Source organism: Impatiens glandulifera, chromosome 5 (genome assembly GCF_907164915.1).
Source record: "Impatiens glandulifera chromosome 5, dImpGla2.1, whole genome shotgun sequence".
NCBI lineage: Eukaryota > Viridiplantae > Streptophyta > Magnoliopsida > Ericales > Balsaminaceae > Impatiens > Impatiens glandulifera.
Genome location: NC_061866.1, coordinates 7,375,086 through 7,397,651, shown reverse-complemented (window position 1 = coordinate 7,397,651; position 22,566 = coordinate 7,375,086). Strand labels below are relative to the sequence as shown.

At 30.2% G+C, this 22,566-nt stretch overlaps 2 protein-coding genes across 4 annotated transcripts; both read left to right on the top strand.

Annotated features, from left to right (window-relative positions):
- The first annotated feature begins 8,794 nt into the window (after window positions 1-8,794).
- LOC124938725 (putative serine/threonine-protein kinase) lies at window positions 8,795-11,056 on the top strand. Its single transcript, XM_047479223.1, has 6 exons — window positions 8,795-9,130; window positions 9,227-9,339; window positions 9,417-9,627; window positions 9,716-9,959; window positions 10,144-10,294; window positions 10,382-11,056. Exons 1-6 carry the CDS (start codon window positions 9,064-9,066, stop codon window positions 10,757-10,759), a joined length of 1,164 nt encoding a protein of 387 aa, XP_047335179.1. The 5' UTR covers window positions 8,795-9,063; the 3' UTR covers window positions 10,760-11,056.
- A 2,568-nt stretch (window positions 11,057-13,624) lies between these two features.
- On the top strand, window positions 13,625-21,353 carry LOC124937690 (RNA polymerase II C-terminal domain phosphatase-like 2). 3 transcript variants are annotated; one of them, XR_007099391.1, is made up of 16 exons: window positions 13,625-14,061; window positions 14,176-14,649; window positions 15,377-15,587; window positions 15,750-15,907; window positions 15,989-16,059; window positions 16,138-16,243; window positions 16,338-16,427; window positions 16,569-16,710; window positions 16,826-17,181; window positions 17,323-17,380; window positions 17,862-17,992; window positions 18,079-18,132; window positions 19,276-19,372; window positions 19,545-19,942; window positions 20,452-20,533; window positions 21,034-21,113. XR_007099391.1 is itself a non-coding variant. In XM_047477994.1 (16 exons), exons 1-16 carry the CDS (start codon window positions 13,792-13,794, stop codon window positions 21,081-21,083), a joined length of 2,496 nt encoding a protein of 831 aa, XP_047333950.1. In that variant the 5' UTR covers window positions 13,625-13,791; the 3' UTR covers window positions 21,084-21,353. The 3 variants fall into 3 exon arrangements, 2 of the variants coding, with proteins under 2 accessions (XP_047333950.1, XP_047333951.1); XM_047477994.1 differs by having other exon boundaries at window positions 19,545-19,690; window positions 21,034-21,353; XM_047477995.1 differs by having other exon boundaries at window positions 13,942-14,079; window positions 19,545-19,690; window positions 21,034-21,353.
- The last annotated feature ends 1,213 nt before the right edge of the window (window positions 21,354-22,566 follow it).

Genomic DNA, 22,566 nt, shown 5'->3' with positions numbered 1-22,566 from the left:
AAATTAAATTCATTACAATTATTATTATTTTAAATCACCAAACAATAAAATAAAAATTAGAATTGTACTCCTAATTCAATCCCTTTAAAATCAAACACAAGCTCGGATTGAAATGTTAGCGGGTTAAACAATACTAACTTGAATATGATTTATCGTAATTCGGGTAAAAATTTCAAATTTAGATAATAATTTATTTATTTGTAATTGATCCAAAACTGATTTGACTAGATTTATTTGACTTAACTCGAACCAACCTCATTAATTAGTATCACATCTCAGATTAAAATGACATCAATACAAAATAAAAATAAAATTAAATCTCAAATTTTAATTGACAGGTTTATTTTAAGTCATTTCAGTGAAATTAATTTTGATATGTTTATTATTCAAGTTAAACGCGACTTAATTTCGACTTGAACTCAAAAATACATTATCATAATCTTATTTTTTCGTGATTAAATCGTGTTTTCGTATTTTGGTAAAAAAAAATATAATGCTATATTAAAGTTCCTCGTTTTTTTTTTAATAATTTTTTTAACATATAAAGTTCAAGTGGAAATTGAACAGGCCTATTATCACTTGAAGTTTGTTGGTAGGATAATTTATTTTATTAAACTGAAGTAAGTAAATGTGATTTATTTTTCTATATAAAAATTAACTTAAAAACAAATATTAAATATTAAATAATAAAAAAATAAAACATCTTAACACATCCTCCTTTTCAAAACATTTTTTTGTATGTATATTGAAATGTAGATACAAAAACATTTATAAAATAAATTTAATAGTAATAACTTAATATTTATATCTGAATAAACATAAAAACAAATTTTAAAAACATTCAAAATACAGCGTTGCTCAGATCTTCTGCTACCGAATTGGGTGTTCCCCTGTTGCGGACCAATCAAAACTCGACATTATTATTATATTAATAAATTAAAACTGGGTTGAAAGGAAGAAAGAGAACTCGGAACCCGTATTTTATTCCGGGTTCAGCAGAAACGAAAATGAGTGAAGCTTCCTTCGCTTCACTCTGTCTTACATGACCATTGAAGAAACAGTCTACACTGTTTTACATAAGGTTGTCCATGTAAAACTGATTGATATATATTCACTCAGGTGAATATAAAATACGTTCATTTAAAAGCAGTTTATATGATAGAAGTGAAACAAACTTCACTTGATATTAAATTTGTAACATATTTAAATGAATTTATTTTAATTAATTTATATGATTATATATTAAATATATATATATATATATATATATAAACATGTTTAATTTTTTTTTTAATATATTTAAATAAATTTGTAAAACAAAATATTTTAAAATTTATTTGTAAGATATTTTTAAAAAAAATATTTAAATTATTTTATATTTTATATAATTATATATTAAATATATGTAAATGTTCATGTAAAACCACTAACACATTTATGTAAAAACATTTATACGTTAATGTAAAAGCATTTATGCCTTCATTTAAGTCTGAAAAAAAATATTTAAAAAAAAACAAGCGATATTTAAAATTATTATTTCTTTCTAATATTATACAAATTTTTTATATTAATAAAAATTATAATCTAATATATCAAAATGACTGTAATTTCATATAACATATTATAATTTTAAAGTACATATAATACATTATTATATGGCTAGTTTAATACAAAGCGAATAAATGATCAATTATATTTTAATTTTATAAAATTATTATAATGATATAAGTTTAGTTTTAATATAAATAATTTTATTTTTATTTTTTGGAAAAGGTGAATATATATATTAAAAATGATGAAAATTCTTTAACTACACAACGACAAAAACATGAAATTAAAAGAAAATAAACAAAAAATAAAAAACAAAAAAAAAACAAAAAAAAACTAAAGAAAAAAAAACGTTAGTCAATAGGTTATCGAGCTCATAAGTACTTGAGAATAACGATTAACTCTCTGACGGACTCTACCAACTTTCCAAAATGAATCTCAGAAAGCATCATAATAATAACATTATGAATGATACGCATCAAACGACTACGATCAGTGAAAGTTCGACGATTTTTCTCCAACCAGATAGTCTATCAAAAAATAATTGGGATGATAACTCAATTATGTAGATATGTTATATTAGCTACATCAATTCAAATTTTTCAACAACTACCCAAAGACTCGGGCATCACTCAATGAATCTCAGTGATATTACACAAAAATACTCTAAATACTAGTCACCCTCGACAATACAAAAAATAAGTGAATTTTTGATTAACCTTCTTGTAACATATGATAACGAATAATCATAATGCAATATAAATAAATAAAAATTATAAATATATATAAAGTAAGCGATTATGTTTATGCTTATGACAAAAGACTATCATATTATTTAGGATAGATGATAACCGGTTACAACCGGTAGTATTTGGAAATTTTTTAGTTTAGATATAGAGTAATGTAGGGAAAGCAAATAAATAGTGGATATTTGGAATTTATTATTATAAGGATTGGTTGGTTTAAATTTAAACTTTAGAGTCCCAACAATAAATATAATAATATTATAGGGATTGGTTTAGAGTTGGTAACTATTAGAAGACAAATAAAAATATAATTTAAATTATCAACTACATAAAATTAATTCACTTTTATAATATTAAAAAATAACATGTTTATCATTTTATAAATAACCCTAACCACTTTTATTAAGTTATAGAATATATTTTTCAAATAACACCTGCATCAAACATATATATAGTCAACAAGTCAAATACCACTTTTAATTGATGATATTTTTAAATTTTTATTTAAAAATTATTTGAAATTGTGAGAGTTTATTTCAATATCACTATTATTTATATATATATAATTAAGAATAAAAGTAATTTAAAAATTAATGAAATGTTTTTAAAAATGTATAACAAGTCATTACATAAAATTATAAAATTAAAATCATTTATAAATTCGTAAAATCTTAATATTATAAATTTAAAATAATAAAAAATTGATTAGTTTGAGAGTTTAAGACTCATTTAAAACAATAGAACTACGAAATCTATATATATATAATGATGCTTAATTTTTAAAGTGTTCGGATTGCCGGGTCGAGAGCTGTGGTTAATTTTGATATATGTGAGAGTAAATGGATACTTGGGTCGGATTGTGGGTTGACCCGCCCATAAACTTAAAACGGTTAAAAATATAATTAAAAATGTTATAGGTATGGTTCGAACTTGCAACCTAACAAAACAAGTACAAACCTTTTAACCAACTAGGCTAATAACACTCTATATTTTAAATTCAACCCAAAATTTGATAAACGCGTGACATTTTAAAAATATAAGTTCAACTTTTTAACTAACTAATCTATATATATATATATATATGGGAATAATGATAAATTTAAGACTGTGGTTGGAGCGATTTTTCAAATTTAGGACTCTCCTAATATTTTATCATTTATAGAACTCTCCTTTCCTTATTTAATTATATTTGAAACTGCCACTAACGTCGTTAACTATTTAACATTAATTTGATTTTTTATTATTATATAACCTAAATATTTTATTTCTTTCGTTTCTTCATGGGAGCAACAACCGAAAACCCTTCCTTCCACTTGATAACTCCATTGTTATCTCGATGCAGGGTCCTCACGCTTAATCCGTTGAAACCTAATCACATCTCATCGCTCATAAAGCGAGCTATAGCTGACAAAGATAAAGGCTTGCTCATCGGCCTAGTCAAAGGATTAACATCAATTGAAGTAGATGAAGACGCAATAGAGTTTCTGTCATTAAACTGCGACGAAGATGCCAGAGTCGCACTAAATGCCTTGGAGATTTCAACAACAATGGCATCTTCTCGTGCTACCGAATGCAGTTCCATATGCAGTATCGTTGTTGAAGATGCAAAGGAAGCGATGCAGAGTAAGCATCTAGCTTACGACAAATTTGGCGAAGAACACTACAATCTGATAATTTTCCTTCTGTAGACTGCATAACTCTTAATTTTCCTTCATGGATGATAAAATAAAGAAAGAAATAAAATATTTAGGTTATATAATAATAAAAAAATAAATAAAAAAATCAAATTAATGTTAAATAGTTAACGACGTTACTAGCAGTTTCAAATATAATTAAATAAGGAAAGGAGAGTTCTATAAATGATAAAATATTAGGAGAGTCCTAAATTTGAAAAATCGCTCCAACCAATGTCTTAAATTTAATTTTTTTTAAAGTGTCCGGATTGCCGGGTCGAGAGCTGTGGTTAATTTGGATATATGTGAGAGTAAATGGATATTTGGGTCGGATTGTGGGTTGACCCGCCCATAAATTTAAAACGGTTAAAAATAAAATTAAAAATGTTATAGGTATGGTTCGAATTTGCAATATAACAAAACAAATACAACTTTTTAACCAACTAGGCTAATAACACTTTCTATAGATATGGTTAAAAATATAATAAAAAATGTTATAGGTATGGTTCGAACTTACAACCTAACAAATCAAATACAACATTTTAACCAACTAGGCTAATAACACTCTATATTTTAAATTCAACCCAAAATTTGATAAACGCGTGACATTTTAACAATATAAGTTCAACTTTTTAACTAACTAATCTATATATATATATAATGATGCTTAATTTTTAAAGTGTTCGGATTGCCGGGTCGAGAGCTGTGGTTAATTTGGATATATGTGAGAGTAAATGGATACGTGGGTCGGATTGTGGGTTGACTCGTCCATAAATTTAAAACGGTTAAAAATAAAATTAAAAATGCTATAGGTATGGTTCGAATTTGCAACATAACAAAATAAGTACAACCTTTTAACCAACTAGGCTAATAACACTTTATATTTTAAATGCAACCCAAATTTTGATAAACGCGTGAAATTTTAATAATATAAGTTCAACTTTTTAACTAACTAATCTATGTATATATAATGATGCTTAATTTTTAAAGTGTCCGGATTGCCGGGTCGAGAGCTATTGTTAATTTGGATATATGTGAGAGTGAATGGATATTTGAGTCGGATTATGGGTTGACCCGCCCATAAAATTTGTACCGTAATATTTTTTCAAGGTTTTTTATATTATTACTCGTGCAAATGCACGAGATACATGCTAGTTTTAATAATATAAATAAATGATAATTACATTGATTTAATTCAAACTTAAGCTATTTTTTTTTGTAAGGTTGATTTATACTTCAACTTAAAACGTTGTAAGTGAGAATCGAATTAGTGATAGTTGGTCTCAAAACATTTTGTTGTCATTTGAGTTACCTTAATTGATACTAAATTCATATTTATGTTTATCGGTTAAACATAAATTTATTTAATTTTTCTTTTCTTCTTGAAATTAAAAAACTAACATAACTTCCACTATCAATATATAGGGTATATAACATTAATAATATAAAACATTAATGATGATCTAATCAGTTAGTATTAACCCGAAGAAGTGATCGCATGAAATACAGTCAAATGTTGAATGGAGTATATAATTGTTTGTTTGGTTTCTTTTCTATTTTATTTTACTATCTTTTGACTTCCTCATTTGACGAGTTCAAGGTTTGAAGAATTTCCCCAATTATATTGAACAACAAGAATTTTAGTCTTTATAAATATTTTTAATGAATCAGTCTAAACGATTAAAGTAATTGTTTTGGGTTTAATTATTATTTGTTAGTTTCCACTTTTTTTCTCATTTTATTTTATGTACAACTAAACTCTTCAAAATGACTAGAGATTGTTATATACATGATTATTCGAATAATCATATGATTATTCGAATAATCATATGATTATTCGAATAATCATATGATTATTCGAATAATCGGTTAAATTTTAGAAAAATAGTTTTTAGTTAATAAATTAAACGAGGCTATGGATGAGAATATGGATGAAATGATTATTAATTTGTTTAAGATTGTTTAAAAAGGGGGGATGAATTGGGAAAAATAAAGTTAATTATTAGCCGGCCGGCCATTGACCAAATGAAACGGATAGTGAAAGAAGCTTAAACAAAGATAACGGTAGCAATGATTATTTGATATGTTATTGTAAAATGATAAAAGTCAAAATTAAGAAGTCAGAGGGTGTGAAAAGGAAAGTTACCAAGGAAGAAACTTCAATTTTGAAATCTTTGACACTATGCTTATTATAAGTTTTCTTTTAATTGTATTCTTATATTTCTCTTTGTTGTTGCCTTTTTTTTTTGCTTTGTTTATAGTATTTTTTTTGTTTGAAATGAAATGAAAAAAATCTTTAAAAGTAATTCATGGTTGTCTTAGAGAGTAGTAGATGATCGGGCAATTGGGATCTGTTTGGGAGACACGTCCCATAATGGCCAAATATTTTTTAAGAGATATCCTCATTTCTCTCATCTAGTTTAGTGTCATAAAAAGAGGTGAATAGGTCTAAGGATGACAATGTGACCGTATACCCTTCGATAATCGTGATACTTGAGGATCGATTCATGTATTTTAAATCGAGGTTGGGTATGGGGTGGAGAAAAGATACTTGATTGGGTTCGGAGTCGGGAATGAAGAGTAAACTCAAACCATCCAAAATCTAACACCCACCTATATTGATATTAAAAATAAAATGTTTTTTATTAAGGTTTAATGTGACATTTTACTTGTCATATCATTAAAAACATCACAATAAATACATTATTTATTTTATTTTTATCCACATTTTGCTCTAACTTTTTTTTTCCAATAAGATTAAATATTCCTCTCTCTTTTTCTTCAAATAATACTTTTTAACTTTTCTTCAACCTTTGATTTATTTTTTTCATCATCTATTAAGTAGATAAGTAATTAGGTAGGTTATATCTCTTTATTTTCTTTAACATCTTTAAAGTTATGTTTTATTTTCTTACAAATTATAGGTATTTAATCGGGTAATGGGTTACTCGACAAATAAGGAATACTGATAGATATAGAGATACTCGTCGAATTCGGGATCATATAGTTAAATATAAATCGAGTTCGGGGATAAGTACTTCACTAACTGACGGGTAATGAACCCATTGTCATCCCTAGATAGCCATTAGTCTTTCTACAGTCCAGAGTTCAACCTCGTTAGAAGTCATATCTAGTTAAATTGGCTGAGTACGTATTACGGGTTATGTGTTTAACTCGAGAGGTTTAGTTGCACTTTAAAGATGTTGCGCTTTAAAGAAATTACGAAATCTAGCATTCTAAAATGAATTAAGAGAAATTAGACTTTGTATTTTGTGATTTAATATTTTTATATTTTATGATTCTTTTAATATTTCCTCGTATATGTGAGGGACTGTGATTTTGAGCATACTTTAAAACATAGTTGACATTGAGTAAATGATGTTCGAGTTAATCGTCAGTTGTTGAGAAGTTTGGATAGAAACCGCAAACTCGGTTAGGTTGAGTTGACGGGTCCCTATCTCGATTATCTTATAGAGTAGATCATTTAACTTGAAAAGAACCGTAAGACGTTTAGTGACCGTGATCGACTGATGCATTTACTCAATAACATTATTATTATGTCGATAGAGGAAGTCTTTTCGGGAAAATCGGTGGAGACGGCCGATGAACTTATTGATCTTTTAAGAATCTCCGAGCTCATTAACGCCGATTTTTTAAGTTTGTTCGTGTTGAACATTTTAGTTTAAGGAATTTATTATTGTTCCACAAATAGTTAATCTCGTTGTAGTTAGAATATGTTTATTTGTACACTCATGTTTAAATTTGTTTTTTTATGTATAATCGTGTACATTCTAATTTATATCATATAATTTTTTAAAAATAATAACTAAATTTTCTTCTATTTATTTTATTGATAATTGATAGGGAGCGATAATAATATAACAAGGAGCTTAACTCAATATTGTATCATTTTATAAGTAAATTAGAAATCTAAAAATTATTTTCAATTCACTTATCATTTTCGTCAAGTTTCTTGTTAATATTTTTCTAGCTCCCTATTATTTATGTTATTTTCATTCTAAAATCAAAATTTATTCGCTCCATGAATAACTCCAAATTCATATATTTCATTTAAAAAAATGTAACTTTTTAATAATTCCTTTTACAAAATTATAATTTTTGTAAGAGTAATGATAAAGAACATAAATTTTGTGTCATTAACAGTGTCGAGAATGATTTACATTTGTTGAGTGGACGAAATCTAATATAAGAAATAAATTTCATTTTTTAATTCTACTCAAATTTTGGCACATTATTCCCGACACCAAATTATCGCTCTCTATTATTACTCTTTTTTTAATAAGATTGATTTTTTTTTTGAATTTCTACTTATTCTTTGTATAATAAATAAAATAGGTTAACAACCATATCTGATGAATATGAACACAACACAAGTTTATTGTCAAATATTTTAAAATTTAAGTTGAGTATTAAGAATTAGCAAGTGATGATAATTTATAGGCATAAATGAGTTTTATTCTTTAATATATAACATCATCAAGAGCTCCTAATGTTTTTTTATCATGTTTGTTTAAGTTTTATAAAAAAAATTTAAAAAAACAAATCAGTTTTTGGGGTTAGTATATCGAAACACCCTATACATGTTTTCTCTTTTTTTTCTGGGTTCTATTTTAAAGATAAAAAAATTGATTAAATTGATGAATGGATGATTAGATTTTAGGTAAAAATCCTTAATAAAAACCTAAATACCCAAAAATGAATTTCAATGTTCAACCTAATCAATCATCCCGCTAAATGGTAAGTGGGTGGTTTTAGATGTTAGTGGACTACAACTTTTACTTGTTTTTCATCCGTTTGAACATGAAATTTCAATGGGGGCAAGTTCTCTGCCGTAATTTTCCTTATTTATGTTCACCTAACCTAGTCCGACCTTCTCACGTTAAAGAAAGAAACCCAACATCGCTTTCCGATTCTTCCTTCTTTGATGGGGCAACGTTATTTGTGGTCGCACTCTCCATTTTCATAGCTTTCATCATCCTCAAAAGAAACTTTTCAACTTTGGAAGAAACCCATGTTTTTTTCAGGTCAAACTAGGATTGTATGATTCAATTTCGTTAAAGCTGTGATATTTCGAGATGGGTTTTACTTGCTTTGGCTCTTTCAATCCCTGGAAACAGAACAAGACTAGGACGCAAGCTGAAGGTGGGTTTTTTAAAGTTGATGATAAATTAGTCAAGTTCTATTTCTTATGATTCTTTCGTTCATTTTCAATATCTTTTTGTGTAATTAATTGCTTAGGAATCGTTGCCGATAACGTAAGACTCTTCTCCTACCAATCATTGAGATCAGCCGCAGAAAATTTTCATCCATCTAATAAAATTGGTGGAGGAGGCTATGGAGTTGTTTACAAGGTATCTTTATAACAGAGAAGGGTTATAAATTATAATAATGTTAACAATTTGATTCATAATTGTTACACTAATGTTAGGGAATTCTAAGGGATGGAACTAATGTAGCAATCAAATCTCTGTCGGCTGAATCAAAACAAGGGACTAAAGAATTTCTAACGGAGATCAGCTTGATTTCAGAAATTCGACATTCAAACCTTGTTCAGTTATTGGGTTGTTGTATAGAAGGCAATAGAAGGATATTAGTATATGAATATCTTGAAAACAACAGCCTTGCTAATGCTTTACTTGGTAAATTTTCCAATTTCAAAGTTTTTCCATTTCAAATTTTCAAAATCTAGTCTGTTTTAATTAGGAAACTCTGTTTATTTTTTTCCAGGTTCAAAAGGTAAACGGATACCTGCACTAGTAGAATGGCATAAGAGAGCTGCTATATGTTTGGGGACAGCCTCCGGTCTTGTATTTCTCCACGACGAATCAAACCCACCGATTGTTCATCGAGATATAAAGGCTAGCAACATACTTCTAGACGAAAACTGTCTTCCCAGGATTGGAGATTTCGGATTGGCAAAGCTTTTCCCAGACAATGTCACCCATGTCAGCACTCGTGTTGCAGGAACAGTGTAAGTTTTGCATTTTGAAAAGTGATTGTTTTTGTTGGGTATGAGATTGATCCATGTTACAATATTCTTTTTGTTTCTTTATCATGATCCACAAATGATATTGTAATTCTTTATTTCATTTGGTATAAAGACCACATATTTTTTACTTTAAATGGTCTTATGGAAATTGGTTTTGCAAATGAAGGGGTTACCTAGCTCCAGAATACGCATTGCTCGGGCAGCTTACTAAGAAAGCGGATGTGTATAGTTTTGGCGTAGTTCTTCTAGAAATAATAAGTGGAAAGAGCAGCAGCAAGAATGCATTTGGAGATGATTTATTGGTCTTAGTTGAATGGGTAAGTGATTGACTGATCAGTAAGAACAGGGCAGAGCATCAAATTGAGAGTTCTAATCTATAGTGGTTGTTATATAACAAATTGCAGGCATGGAAGCTAAGAGAAGAGGGTAGGATTTTGGAGATAGTAGATTCAGATCTTAAAGAGTATCCAAAAGAGGAGGTGACTAGGTTCGTTAAGGTAGCATTGTTTTGCACACAAGCTGCTCCTAACCAAAGACCGAGTATGAAACAAGTGGTGGAAATGCTTTCGAGGCCTGAAATTGTATTGAATGAGAAGGCCTTGACAGAACCGGGGATTTTTAGGGTGGGAGGATCTGCTGCACATAACAACGGGTCTTGGGGTAGTGGAAGTTCCGAAAGGAATTCATCTAACCGCCGTTTGAATAAAAAAACCTTTCTAAATACTCAAGGACATTCTGATAATGATTCTTCTCAATATTTGACAGAAGTTCTTCCAAGGTAATGTAACACTTAAGGAGATTATAAAGAGCAGGATGATGAATCATATTTGTAAATATTATTATTTTCAATAATTCTCATTCTTCCCATTTCCAATCTTATTCAAATAAAACTTAAAGTTGAAAAATATATTTTTTGTAATGGGATTATAAAGTTCCAATTCCAAGATCTTGCTTTCGGTTGGATTGTTATTCATGGGGATTCTTAAGGTAAGTCTTTATGAAATGTGTTGTAAGGAAGTGGAGTTGACAATTCTTATATAATATTAATTCTAATAAAGTTCTTGCAGCTTGTAATTGTTTATGAGTGATACTTTGCTAATGATGTTTTTTTTGTTCTTGTTAAGGTTTTAAGAAAGCATATAATATAAAATTAGATAAAAGTTATAAAGATAATTGAATAGATAAGATAAGATTTTAAAGATTGATTTTCTTCCTAGTAGGCTTTAAGGTGAATTTGAATTACTTAAATAATTTTGTTTGATATAAGTTATTAGATAAAAGTATTAATATTTCATATAAAAAAAATAAAGGGTATTTTAGTATAAGAAAGATGAATTATTTACCGTTTTATTTTTACTCTTATTTTTATTATTTGAGTTTTCAATTGATTTAAATAATAAAAAATAAATAAGAGTAATTTAGTTGATAAAATGAATAGTTTGATTGTTAAAATAAAAATAAAAAATAATAATTCTTCAAAATCATTTGAAAAGAATTTTTTTTCTGTTTACACTAGAAGAGTATTATTTAAACTATATGATACAATTATTTGTCTTTAAATATTTGCCACTAAAATCTGATTGCTCAAAATGGGAAAAAGATGTTAATATTTTCTAGCATCTTTCCTTTAGTTATTCTTTTATCCATATAACTTAAGTGCTAGGACATGACTTTCTTGCATGCCTATCCCCATCCTTTATTAATGCCAATATATTTTCTCATTTCATCTCAAATTCTTTCCTCCTAAGAAATGAATAAAAAACCTAAATTATTTGATACTTTTCCCTTTTCTTTGAGCTACTTTATAAAAAATAAGGCTATGTAGAGCTTTCCTTTAATGTTTCTCTTAATTATGGCAATGGATATATGAGAAAACAATGTAAATGGATGATTAATGTTCAATTAATGGGGTTTTGAATTGGAAAGATTAATAGCTAACATGAAGATTTTGTTAGTATATATGTAAAACTAATTTCTTGACGTATAGAAAGATGACGCTTTTATTTCAATGTCGCACTATCATAGTTTGTAATAAATTTATCATCTTCTTGTTTAAACAAAAGAGAATTCAAATCTAAAATAGTTAAGCTAACTCAAAAAGTGGGATCAATGTAAGGACATAAAAGCCTTAAATTTTCCAATGCTTGTTGCTTACATGATTGCACTTGTGAAATGAGGGATAGCTATCTAATTTGTAAGGACATTAAAGCCTTATTTTTAGGTTTGCTTACATGATTGTACTTGTGAAATGAGGGGTATTTTGAAAATGTGAAATTACTTTATTTAGTACTTGTATTAGGTGATGAAAAGAAACACTAATAATGTCTATCTAATTCAAGTATAAAGTGAATTAAACTTACTAGGAAGCTAGACTAAACGAAGAATTGAGGAAACAAATGAGCTACAAGAAAACTATGTTAGACAATTAGGTCTATATTAACTATTAAGTGAGAGGTACTTGAGATCACATAAAAACAAAACTTATCACAAAATATACTTACGGTCGTGAGCTAAATGATGATAAATATTTTAAAGATGTTACAACTTACTAGAAGAGTGAAAAAATTAAAGAAGTTACACTATCATATATAAATGTTCAAGCTTCGTAAATTATAATGCTCTCTGTTAGGCCGAATCGCCACGAAACTCACAAAGAAGCTGTCAAACAAAAGTTTGTGGTTGTCACGTCCTTTTAGCAAACTTTTTTTACTTTCACTTTTGTAATGTTGATTTTGAAGACATTTGATTTATTACGTGAAGTAACTTATGACAAACAATATACAGACATATGCTTCTCAATTTTTAAAAGGAGAAACACTATAAACAAATGTAAGGGATTTTCTAAACTTACATATTATATATATATAATAAATGTGCAGAAATTACTTATAACCTTGTTTAGAATATTCGTAGTAAAATTTATTATTTATAACTTATTTAAATAATTTATATATATATATATATATATAATTATATATATATATATTATTTACAAAACAACAATATCCCGTTTACTTCCAAAACACAACAAAATAGTTTATTTATGTTATCAAATCTTAAATCAAACTCCTATAAATTTTGATTTAAGATATTAATTGAATTTAATGAATTTTTATCTCTGGCTTGTAAGCTGGTAATATTCTATTTAAATATTTGAGTAAAAATATATAATAAAAATATTTTTATTTTAAAAAAATAAATAACATTTATTGATAATTTTGAATAATAAAAGAATGATTTTACAATAAATTATTTAAATTAAAATTAACTTTTGTTATTTAAATACATTAAACAATATTTTTATTAAATATTCCTCTCATATAATTAAGTGCCCACCATAGTCATTCCTATCCAAATATCCAAATTTTTTAACAAGGTTTATTTATTATAATAAATAAAATTATTATTTTTTTTTCTCTTAATAATGATCCAACGGTTTTCAATGTTTTAGTCCAAAAAGAGAAGTCTATCGTACGGTGTACAAAAGACGCAAACAAATCCAACCTAAAATAGGATAACCCATCATAAGGATTACCCGGCATTCTCGTAATTTTCATCAAAATGAAACCCAATTTATTAAGAGACCACCCTCTCCTTTCCTATATAAAGCAGACTCCTCCCATGCTTTTAAAACCGCTGCTAGAGAGAGAAAGACTGAAAGAGGGAGAAGATAGAGAGAGAAAGAGGGGTTTGAAGGAGCTTTTGAATTCTCTTAGGGTTGATGTTAGGTTTGTAGATTTTGATTCACATTTCTTTGTTTCAAGATCTGATTGATTTTTTCAGGTTATCTTCAATTTGATTATAGTCAAAGTTGATGAACCGTTTAGGGTTTAAGTCGGTGGTCTACCATGGTGATGTTCGTTTGGGTGAATTGGAGGCAATACAAGTCAATGGACAAAGTTTTCAATTTCCAAACAACGAGATTCGGATCCATCATATATCTCCACAGAGTGAGAGATGTCCACCTATTTCAATTCTCCAAACAATTTCTTCATTTTCTGTACGATGCAAGCTTGAATCGTCTTCTCCAGTTGAACAACCTCACTTGATCACTCTTCATACTTCCTGCTTCTTTGAGCTCAAGGTCTAACTGAGACAAATGGTGGATTGTATATATTTATATTTAATATATTTATACTTAAATATGTTTCATTTTATATTAACTTAGTTTAATTTCATTTCATTTCATTTATTATAGACGGCTGTGGTTGTTCTTGGAGAGGAAGAGATTCATTTGGTGGCTATGCCAAGTAAGCAAAAGAAGTTTCCTTGTTTTTGGTGCTTTGCGGTACCTTCTGGATTGTACAATTCCTGTGTGTGGATGTTGAATTTGAGGTGTTTGTCTATTGTCTTTGATCTCGATGAGACTTTGATTGTTGCCAATACAATGAAATCTTTTGAGGATAGAATTGAAGCACTGCGCAATTGGCTATTGCGTGAAACTGATCCGATTAGAGTATCGGGAATGACAGCTGAACTAAAACGATATATGGATGATAGAATCCTGTTGAAACAGTATGCTGAAAAAGACTGCGTTGAGGACAATGGGAAAATGTATACGGCTCAATTAGAGGAAGTCCCACCGGTGTCTAATGGAAATGAGAGGGTGGTGGTACGTCCTATCATAAGAATACCAGAAAAGAACACGGTGCTTACCCGCATTAACCCGGAGGTTAGAACTTTGAAGCTATTCAGTATTTCATATATGTTGTTTCTTGTTTGTATAGTAATAGAAGTGCCCAAATTGATGTGTGCACTTCAAAATGCGTCTGTTCATTTAATTTTTCCAAGTAGATGAATGAATGCCTACCATTATACTTTTGGCTTGCTCTTGTTAAATGCTGTTGTTTGTTCAATGAGTGATGATTTTGAATCAAAGTGATTTAATTGTTTGTAATTGGAAAATACCCATGCCGAAAGAAGCGAAGTGGGTAGATTTGTTATTACCAAAAATGGCCTAGCCTCGGCCATTTACATACCTGATGAACACAACATGTTACGCTAATAAATGTTCACAGGATCAAACTAATTGAATTTCAACATCCAATAGAGCTTTCTAATATGATCATCCTCATTGCAATTTTGTACTGGTGCCTTTTGCTGCATAACTTATGCCTGATGGTGTTCATGATTTCCCTTAATTTTCTTTTAACGGCAGAAGGTTTATGTGAATTATTGAGAGTTTTGACAGTGTTTCATCGTTGAATTTTGATGGTACTTACCGTTGGCTCTTCCCTGCACAACTTGGACTTGTCTAATAGTGAAAAGTGGCTTGACTTGCTTCTCAGAAAGAATGATTCCACCAATACCAGCCTGTATCTTCTGTTTATGTATTCTTATTAGTTTATACGTAAAAAGTTTTTCAATTTTCTTTCAAACACCATCTACTTATATTGCAGAACCGTGACACTAGTGTGCTGGTGAGACTTAGGCCTGCCTGGGAGGATTTGAGGAGTTATTTGACTGCTAAAGGGCGTAAAAGATTTGAAGTTTATGTTTGTACTATGGCTGAAAGAGATTACGCCTTAGAGATGTGGAGATTGCTTGACCCGGAGGCGCACTTGATTCATTCAAAGCAGTTATTGAGGCGTGTTGTTTGTGTCAAATCAGGCAAGTCATTGTACAATGATAAGATGTGTTCTATGTTCCTATTTTTTCGTCTTTCCTTTTTCCACTTGGACTGGAAACTTAACTTGATTTCTCATAAACTTTTACTGCTAGTCTTCCTCCTTTTGTATGTCTATTTCATTGTTGAGTTCTATTTCTCTATAGGCGCTAGAAAGTCGCTGCTTAATGTCTTTCAGGATGGCAATTGTCATCCAAAGATGGCCATGGTGATCGATGATCGTTTAAAAGTCTGGGAAGATAAAGATCAGCCTCGGGTTCATGTCGTCCCTCCCTACACTCCATATTATGCTCCGCAGGCAGAGGTACGCCTTTATCTTTAAAGTTGTATCATACTTATCTTTTTAGAAATATGAATGCATCTGAGAATTTCATTTTCAATGTAGATGGCAAATGCTGTTTCCGTCCTATGTGTGGCGAGAAATGTAGCATGCAATGTGAGGGGCGGTTTCTTCAGGTAAGTCTCTTTGTCCTTCATGGGAATTTCTTGATCAACTATCTTGAATAACAAAGGTTTACATGTATATTTGTGTAGGGATTTTGATGAAATCCTGCTTCGTAGAATCTCTGATCTCTTTTACGAAGATGAGGTCATAAGTTTACCTTCTGCACCTGATGTGAGCAATTATATGATGTCTGAGGTATGTTGACATGAAAAATTGCATCCAGTGACTGTTGGAATTGGTATTGAAAATTGTTGATCACTCATCTATTTTTTAATTTGTTCATTATTAGGATGCTAGTTTTGTGCCGAATGGAAACATACATGTCCCCATTCCAGAGGGAATGTATGTTCCTGAAGTTGTTCATCAGTCAAACGAGCTGGTAGATGCACTACCTCATATGTTTTATTTTAATTGAGAATCTCCATGACAATGTTCTTTCTTCATTGTTTTGTTGCCTTTGAAATGCCATTATGGCATTATCTGAACCTATTTAATTTTTGTCAATCCTTACATGCTTCAGGATGAGAAGAGTACTGTACGCCTTGTACACCCCATTGTAAATGGTCCAGAGTCAAAACCTGAAGCCTCCTCACATATATCGGCCACCACTGTTCCAGGTGTTCGTGTTCCAGGATCTTTCAGAACAATCATACCGTCAGATAGTACGTACATTTCTGATGCATCTTCCATTATTCCTAGTTTAAAATGCAAGCTATTGAATGCGGCATTATTTTCGGATTATATTCTTATGCAATTTTTATTTCTTGGGACTTCTAGAACCTAGTTTGCTTGGAGCTCCTTTTAGACGAGATGTCGGTTTATCTGAGTCTGAACCTGAAATGAAGAAAAGACCATTTATTGTGAATCCTTCTCAAGAATTACGGTATCAGGGCTTGAATGAACCTCCTATTTTGTCTAAATTGCCTGGTCATGGAGTTTTAAACAACATACAACCCCAAGGTGGATGGTTAGAAGATGACAACCATCGAGGATATTTAAATGCCAGAACATCAGGAGCTATTCTGGAAAATACATTGAATATGGAGAAACAACATCTCCCACAGAACCATGGTGCATCAAGTCACTTTTCTGCAGGAATACTACAAAATCTATCTGAAGCAAAGCATGAAGAGGTTCAATTTCAATATGAATCAATTGGTGTTCCAGAAGATTCTTAGTTGCTAGTTTTATTTAGTATACTGATGTTCAAATTTGATCCACACCTCTGTTTCCATAAATAGTGGAAGTGACACTTCTGTTTTAATTACTTGCAGGCATGTATAGGACGGGGAGCGAGAAAACATAATCTTCCTTCACTGAACCAGCCATCTGGTAGTCTTTTTTTTAGAAAAACAAACACTGTAGAAATCAACCAAATTGCACTTGTATTTTTATTATAGTTATCCCAACATTTCTGAGATTCTATATTTATTCAAAACAAATAAAAAAATCTTATTCTCTAGACAATTCAAACTACTTTTCATCTTTCATTTTGTGAATTCTCCAAAATGATTGAGCTTTCCAATCCCCACTCTTTGCAAAGAATCCATCTGACAGTTGAATGTATCTGCAGTGAGTACATTATAAGACTTTGTATTTTGATTTTGTTTGGGTTATTTACTTAGGGACATACATTACTCTACAACGTCTTTTTCCTTTTCTTAGACATAGTATTATCTATATCTTTAAGTTTGACTTAATTTACACTGGCAGCTTAGATCTTTGTATTTTGTATGCAGTCTGCATGTTGGATCTGTTATATATTTGAGTTATTTTATGATTAACCTCTTAGTTATTTCCTGTTGTGAAACAGAAGTTGGTGTTATTCATAATCTATCCTCTTCAAATGGTGGAGAGCTTACTGAGGGGGAAAAACCAAACATGGTGCAATCTTCTTTATGCATGGGAGTGCTACAAGAAATTGGGAGACGATGCAATTCTAAGGTGTGGAAAGCTGTTAAATTTTAAATCAATTGGTTGTTAATTTTCAATAATTTACTTATTTATTTAATTTCTCTTTGGGAATGTAGGTTGAATTTGGGCCAACTACGAGCAACAATAAAGATATGCAGTTCTGTGTTGAGGTTAGGGCTTCAGTGAACTTACTGCCTCTTCTAGATTAATTGGATAAACTACATAAATTATCATGTCCCTTTTAACTCCTGTCATGTGCCATATCCTTATTTTGACATCATTTTGAGCACTTGCATAGCCTTAGCTGATCACTAGGATTCCTTTTATATGCAATCTATTACTTTGTCTAATTTGAGCGAATAGACTGCTTGTTGAGATACAGAACAATATTTTGAGTTATTAGTTTGTGTTCTCCATCCATCATATTCGTTCTGTGTTTTTGAAGAGAGAATTGCAAATTTTGTGGGCAAGTACCTTCTATTTCCTTGTAATTTTTTGAACTAGTTACTCTAATCTAATCATAGGTTGGGCTATTGGGTTGCTTGGCTATATCAGCCTATGCCTTGCCATTTTTATTGTAGCATGGCATGGCGAGTAAATGTTAAGAAACTGAATAGATGGCACCCTGCACTTGGAATGTCTTTTGACTACACTAGGAATGTGATTTGCCGTTTACAATAATTTTTTATGAAAATCATTGTTGAACTGTGTATTACTGTATGATAAACATCTAGAACTTGTTTGATGTGGGTTAACTTGGATTAATTCCAATCTACAATCTAGTCATCAATCACATATATATATATATTTTTCCATTATATATTTATACCCCTAAACTTGTTTTAACAAAATAACCCTAAATTACTCAATTTTCAATAATCTACATTAAACAAGGTTATTTGAAAATAACTACCTGGTTATTCAAATATCCCTAGATCAACCAAGGCCCTAGAGAGGCCTATAAATGATGTTTTCTAACTATAAAATGATGTTTTCTAAGGATGTGTGGACATATTTCAACTGTTTATGCTTGTAACATAACTGTTTCTGCTATGTCCCCCATGATCATAAATTTGTTGCTTTAAGACTTAAATTATATTTTTGCTGGAAGTGCTTCTCAAGATTTTCTAAAATTTATAGGATGTGTTGTCCTATTTCAATAGTTGAATTTTATGCTGTAAGTTATATAATTTCCTCCTATTTCTCTCTTGAATCTCTTTTGGCTCTACACCTCGTTATTTCTTTCTCTAGATTACTGAGTTTGCCTTAGTGTTGTTACACACGTGCATTGAGTTATCTGGTCATTTGTGCAGGTATTTTTTACTGGTGAAAAGATTGGCGTTGGAATGGGTAGAACAAGGAAGGATGCTCAGCAACAAGCTGCTGAGAATGCTCTCCGTAGCTTGGCTGGTAAATAATTTTATTCTACTCTCTAATTATTTGTCCAACACTCTTATACAAGAAGTTTGGCCTCTTTGAGCCAGTACGCATAATGTTTGGACTTTGTTACTCATTTTGTTTATCATTTATGTTCTGTCAAATTCCAATGATTGGATCTTAATTATATTTTACTGACCTGCAGATAAATATCTATCACATGTTACACAACAAGGATCTGTGGACAACAACTTTGATAAGCTCTCCATTTCAAGTGAAAATGGGTTTATATGGGATACTACTAGTTCTGGATCTGGACAGACAATTGATGATGCACTAGCCAAAGAAGAGGTGGGGATTCCTGATGCTTCTATGCATGATTGATTTGGTTACTTTCTTTGGAAACATAGGTATTGCTTGGATAATGGGTACGAGGGCAAGACATTTCCCAGATAAGAGAGATACGGTTTATCTGGAGAGGTGCCACTTTTTTTATTGGATTTTTGCATTGCACCCAAGATGTTTCCAAAGGATTAACATGAAAAAAGGTGGGGGTGTAGTGTGTTCAACTGCCGCCTTGGCATACTTGCTGTTTTTTTAGAGGTAAGGAAACGGTGGTCAGTCTTGTTGCTTGTACCCTTATCCAAGTGCTCCTTGTCTCTTTGCTTACTAGACTAGTAGGGTCTTTATTTATAGCTAGATAGTCTTCCATGGGGAGAGGATGATCCTCCTTTTGGGTATCTAGGATGATTCTAGGCTTTCTTACCAATAAAGCAGTCATCATAATTAGCTTCATTTGGAAACACCTGAATACAAAATCGTAAATGGATGCGATTTGCATTAAATTATCCAAATGGGGCATTATGGGCCCTTTTGGAAACACTTGGATACAAAAATTTTGAATCAAGAAATGTATATGGATGAGATTTAGTTTGGAAACTAAATTTAGTCAAGACAGATAAATGCATTAGTTGTTTTTCATTAGAATTTGGATTATAAGTGTTTGACTAAGAAACTTTTGTGGCTATATGAAGACTTGCTGCTTTATACAGTTCAAACTGGCACATTTTTGTTGATTGACACATTTTGAAAATGATTGAAAAATGTTGCAGTGTGCTGAAGGGAGGACGGTTGAGAGTAGTATGTCCATTGAAGTAAGCCAAGTAGCAGCTGGTAAACGTGCTAGAACCTCAGGTATGGTTTGATTTTTTTTTCTTCTTTTCCTTTGGTAAGAATCGTTCAATTAGGGTGCTTGGAATTGGGGGTCTAGTTCCAATCCATTTGTTTGTTAGACCAATTAAAAACTTGAATTGTGTATTCAAATCAATGTGAATTTTTAATTTTTAATTTCACTCTTCCTATTTCGGCATTTTATTCTTTCTATGTTATTTCAAACAAATAACCTTTCGAACCGGTATTTTAATCTTATAAATAGTATTTTTCCAAATTGTTTTTTTTTAAATGGTCCGGGTGTGAAGATTCAAACTTATGACCATGAGTTACTACATTCTATCAATGAACTATGAGTCTCCACCCAAATTGTCATTTCTATTTATATTAAAAGAAGTAAAACAAAATCTCATCCATAATTGACCAAACATAATTGAATTGGAATTCCTATTCCCATAATCTAAACGCAACCTTAGTCTATTTGTTAGAATTGAAATGTTAAGGTTCTTGTTCTGTATTTTCAGGATACCTAGTTCCACCAACTCAAGGAGGAAACAATCAAAAGAAGAGATAACAACAGGATTCATTAGTTTTGTGTTATCATCAAGGCATAGGCATACATACATACAAAGAGGAGGTGAAATGTTCAGAATTGTGATCTCTGGTCAGCACTTCACACCTCCCTATGTTTCTCTTCTTCTCCTTTGTGTAAAATTTTGAGGAATTTTTGTAACTTGTCATTAGATCATCAACCATAGAGTTCTAAAGTTCACTATGATATTGTTCATGTTGTTGCTTATTATTGATTTAGTGTATTTGAGCTATAATAATATATGTTGTTGGAAACTTACTGTTCAATGATAAACTCTAATGTGAACCTAGAAGAAGCTGCATATAAGAAGAAGATTACATAGCATAGTCCCATTTGAATGAACTAAAATCATTGTAGACATCTATTATAATCATCACCCAACATTCCAACTAAAATCAATGGCAATTTGTATTCAAGAACATATTTTTTTCCCTATAGGAAAGAGATTGAATTTGCATTTAAATGAATTAGCACTCACATAAAATAGTGTAATTTAAAAGAACCCAAAAGTTAGGTGTGAAGGTTCAATTAAAGGTGGCAATGGTACCTGTATGCCCAGTTAGTGACACTGGTAGCATCGAAATTAACCATGTATGTCTGCCCGATCGGGTTCGGTATTTTAAAGGGATGAACAATATGAGTGCGAAACCTGAACTCCTATGTGATATTTCATGTCTCCAACATAATAATTACATCTTCGGATTGGGGTTTTTGAAAAAACTTAGAGAGGGAAAAAAGGAAGGACCGGTGATGATTTTGAGGAGGTAATGATTATTTTTGATAAAAAGACTTAAAGGATATTGATTTATATGAATAAAAAAAATAAAATAATTTAAAATAGAAAGTATTTTAGTATTTTGATTAATGAAAATGAGTGATATGATTATTAAGAAGTAATTGATTGAAAAATTGGTTTTGGATGAATTTTTTAAAAAACCCAAAGAGAACCAGGCCTAAAATTTTTTAATACAAAAAAAATTCTTTCAATCACTTTTAATGTTCAATAAAAAAAAATTATTTCTCTCGTTACTCCCCGTTTTCTGTTACTTTTTAATTTTTTAAAATTTTCAGGAAAGTTTACTCTATTTTCTTCTTCAATTCTAATAAAAATGTTAAGTTCTTATATTTCTTTTTTACATCTATAAACAATATAAAAAAACAATGTTTTGAGTTGTTTTTTTTTTTATTTTATTTCGATATTACTAGTTTTAAAGTCATTTATTATTTCGATATTCTTCAATATTTTTTTTAATAAATATATAAATTCACATTTTACTCAAAGGTACCGGTTGGAATCGAATGCCTAACAAATCGGTGATGGAGATAGAAAATAGAAATAGAGATACCTGTCGGGTTCAAGATCGGAGTGGGTAGTAAAATGAAAATCGGGTTTGGGAATTAGTACTACCCGGCGGAGTGGGTAGTAAAATGAAAATCGGGTTTGGGAATGAGTACTACCCGGTGG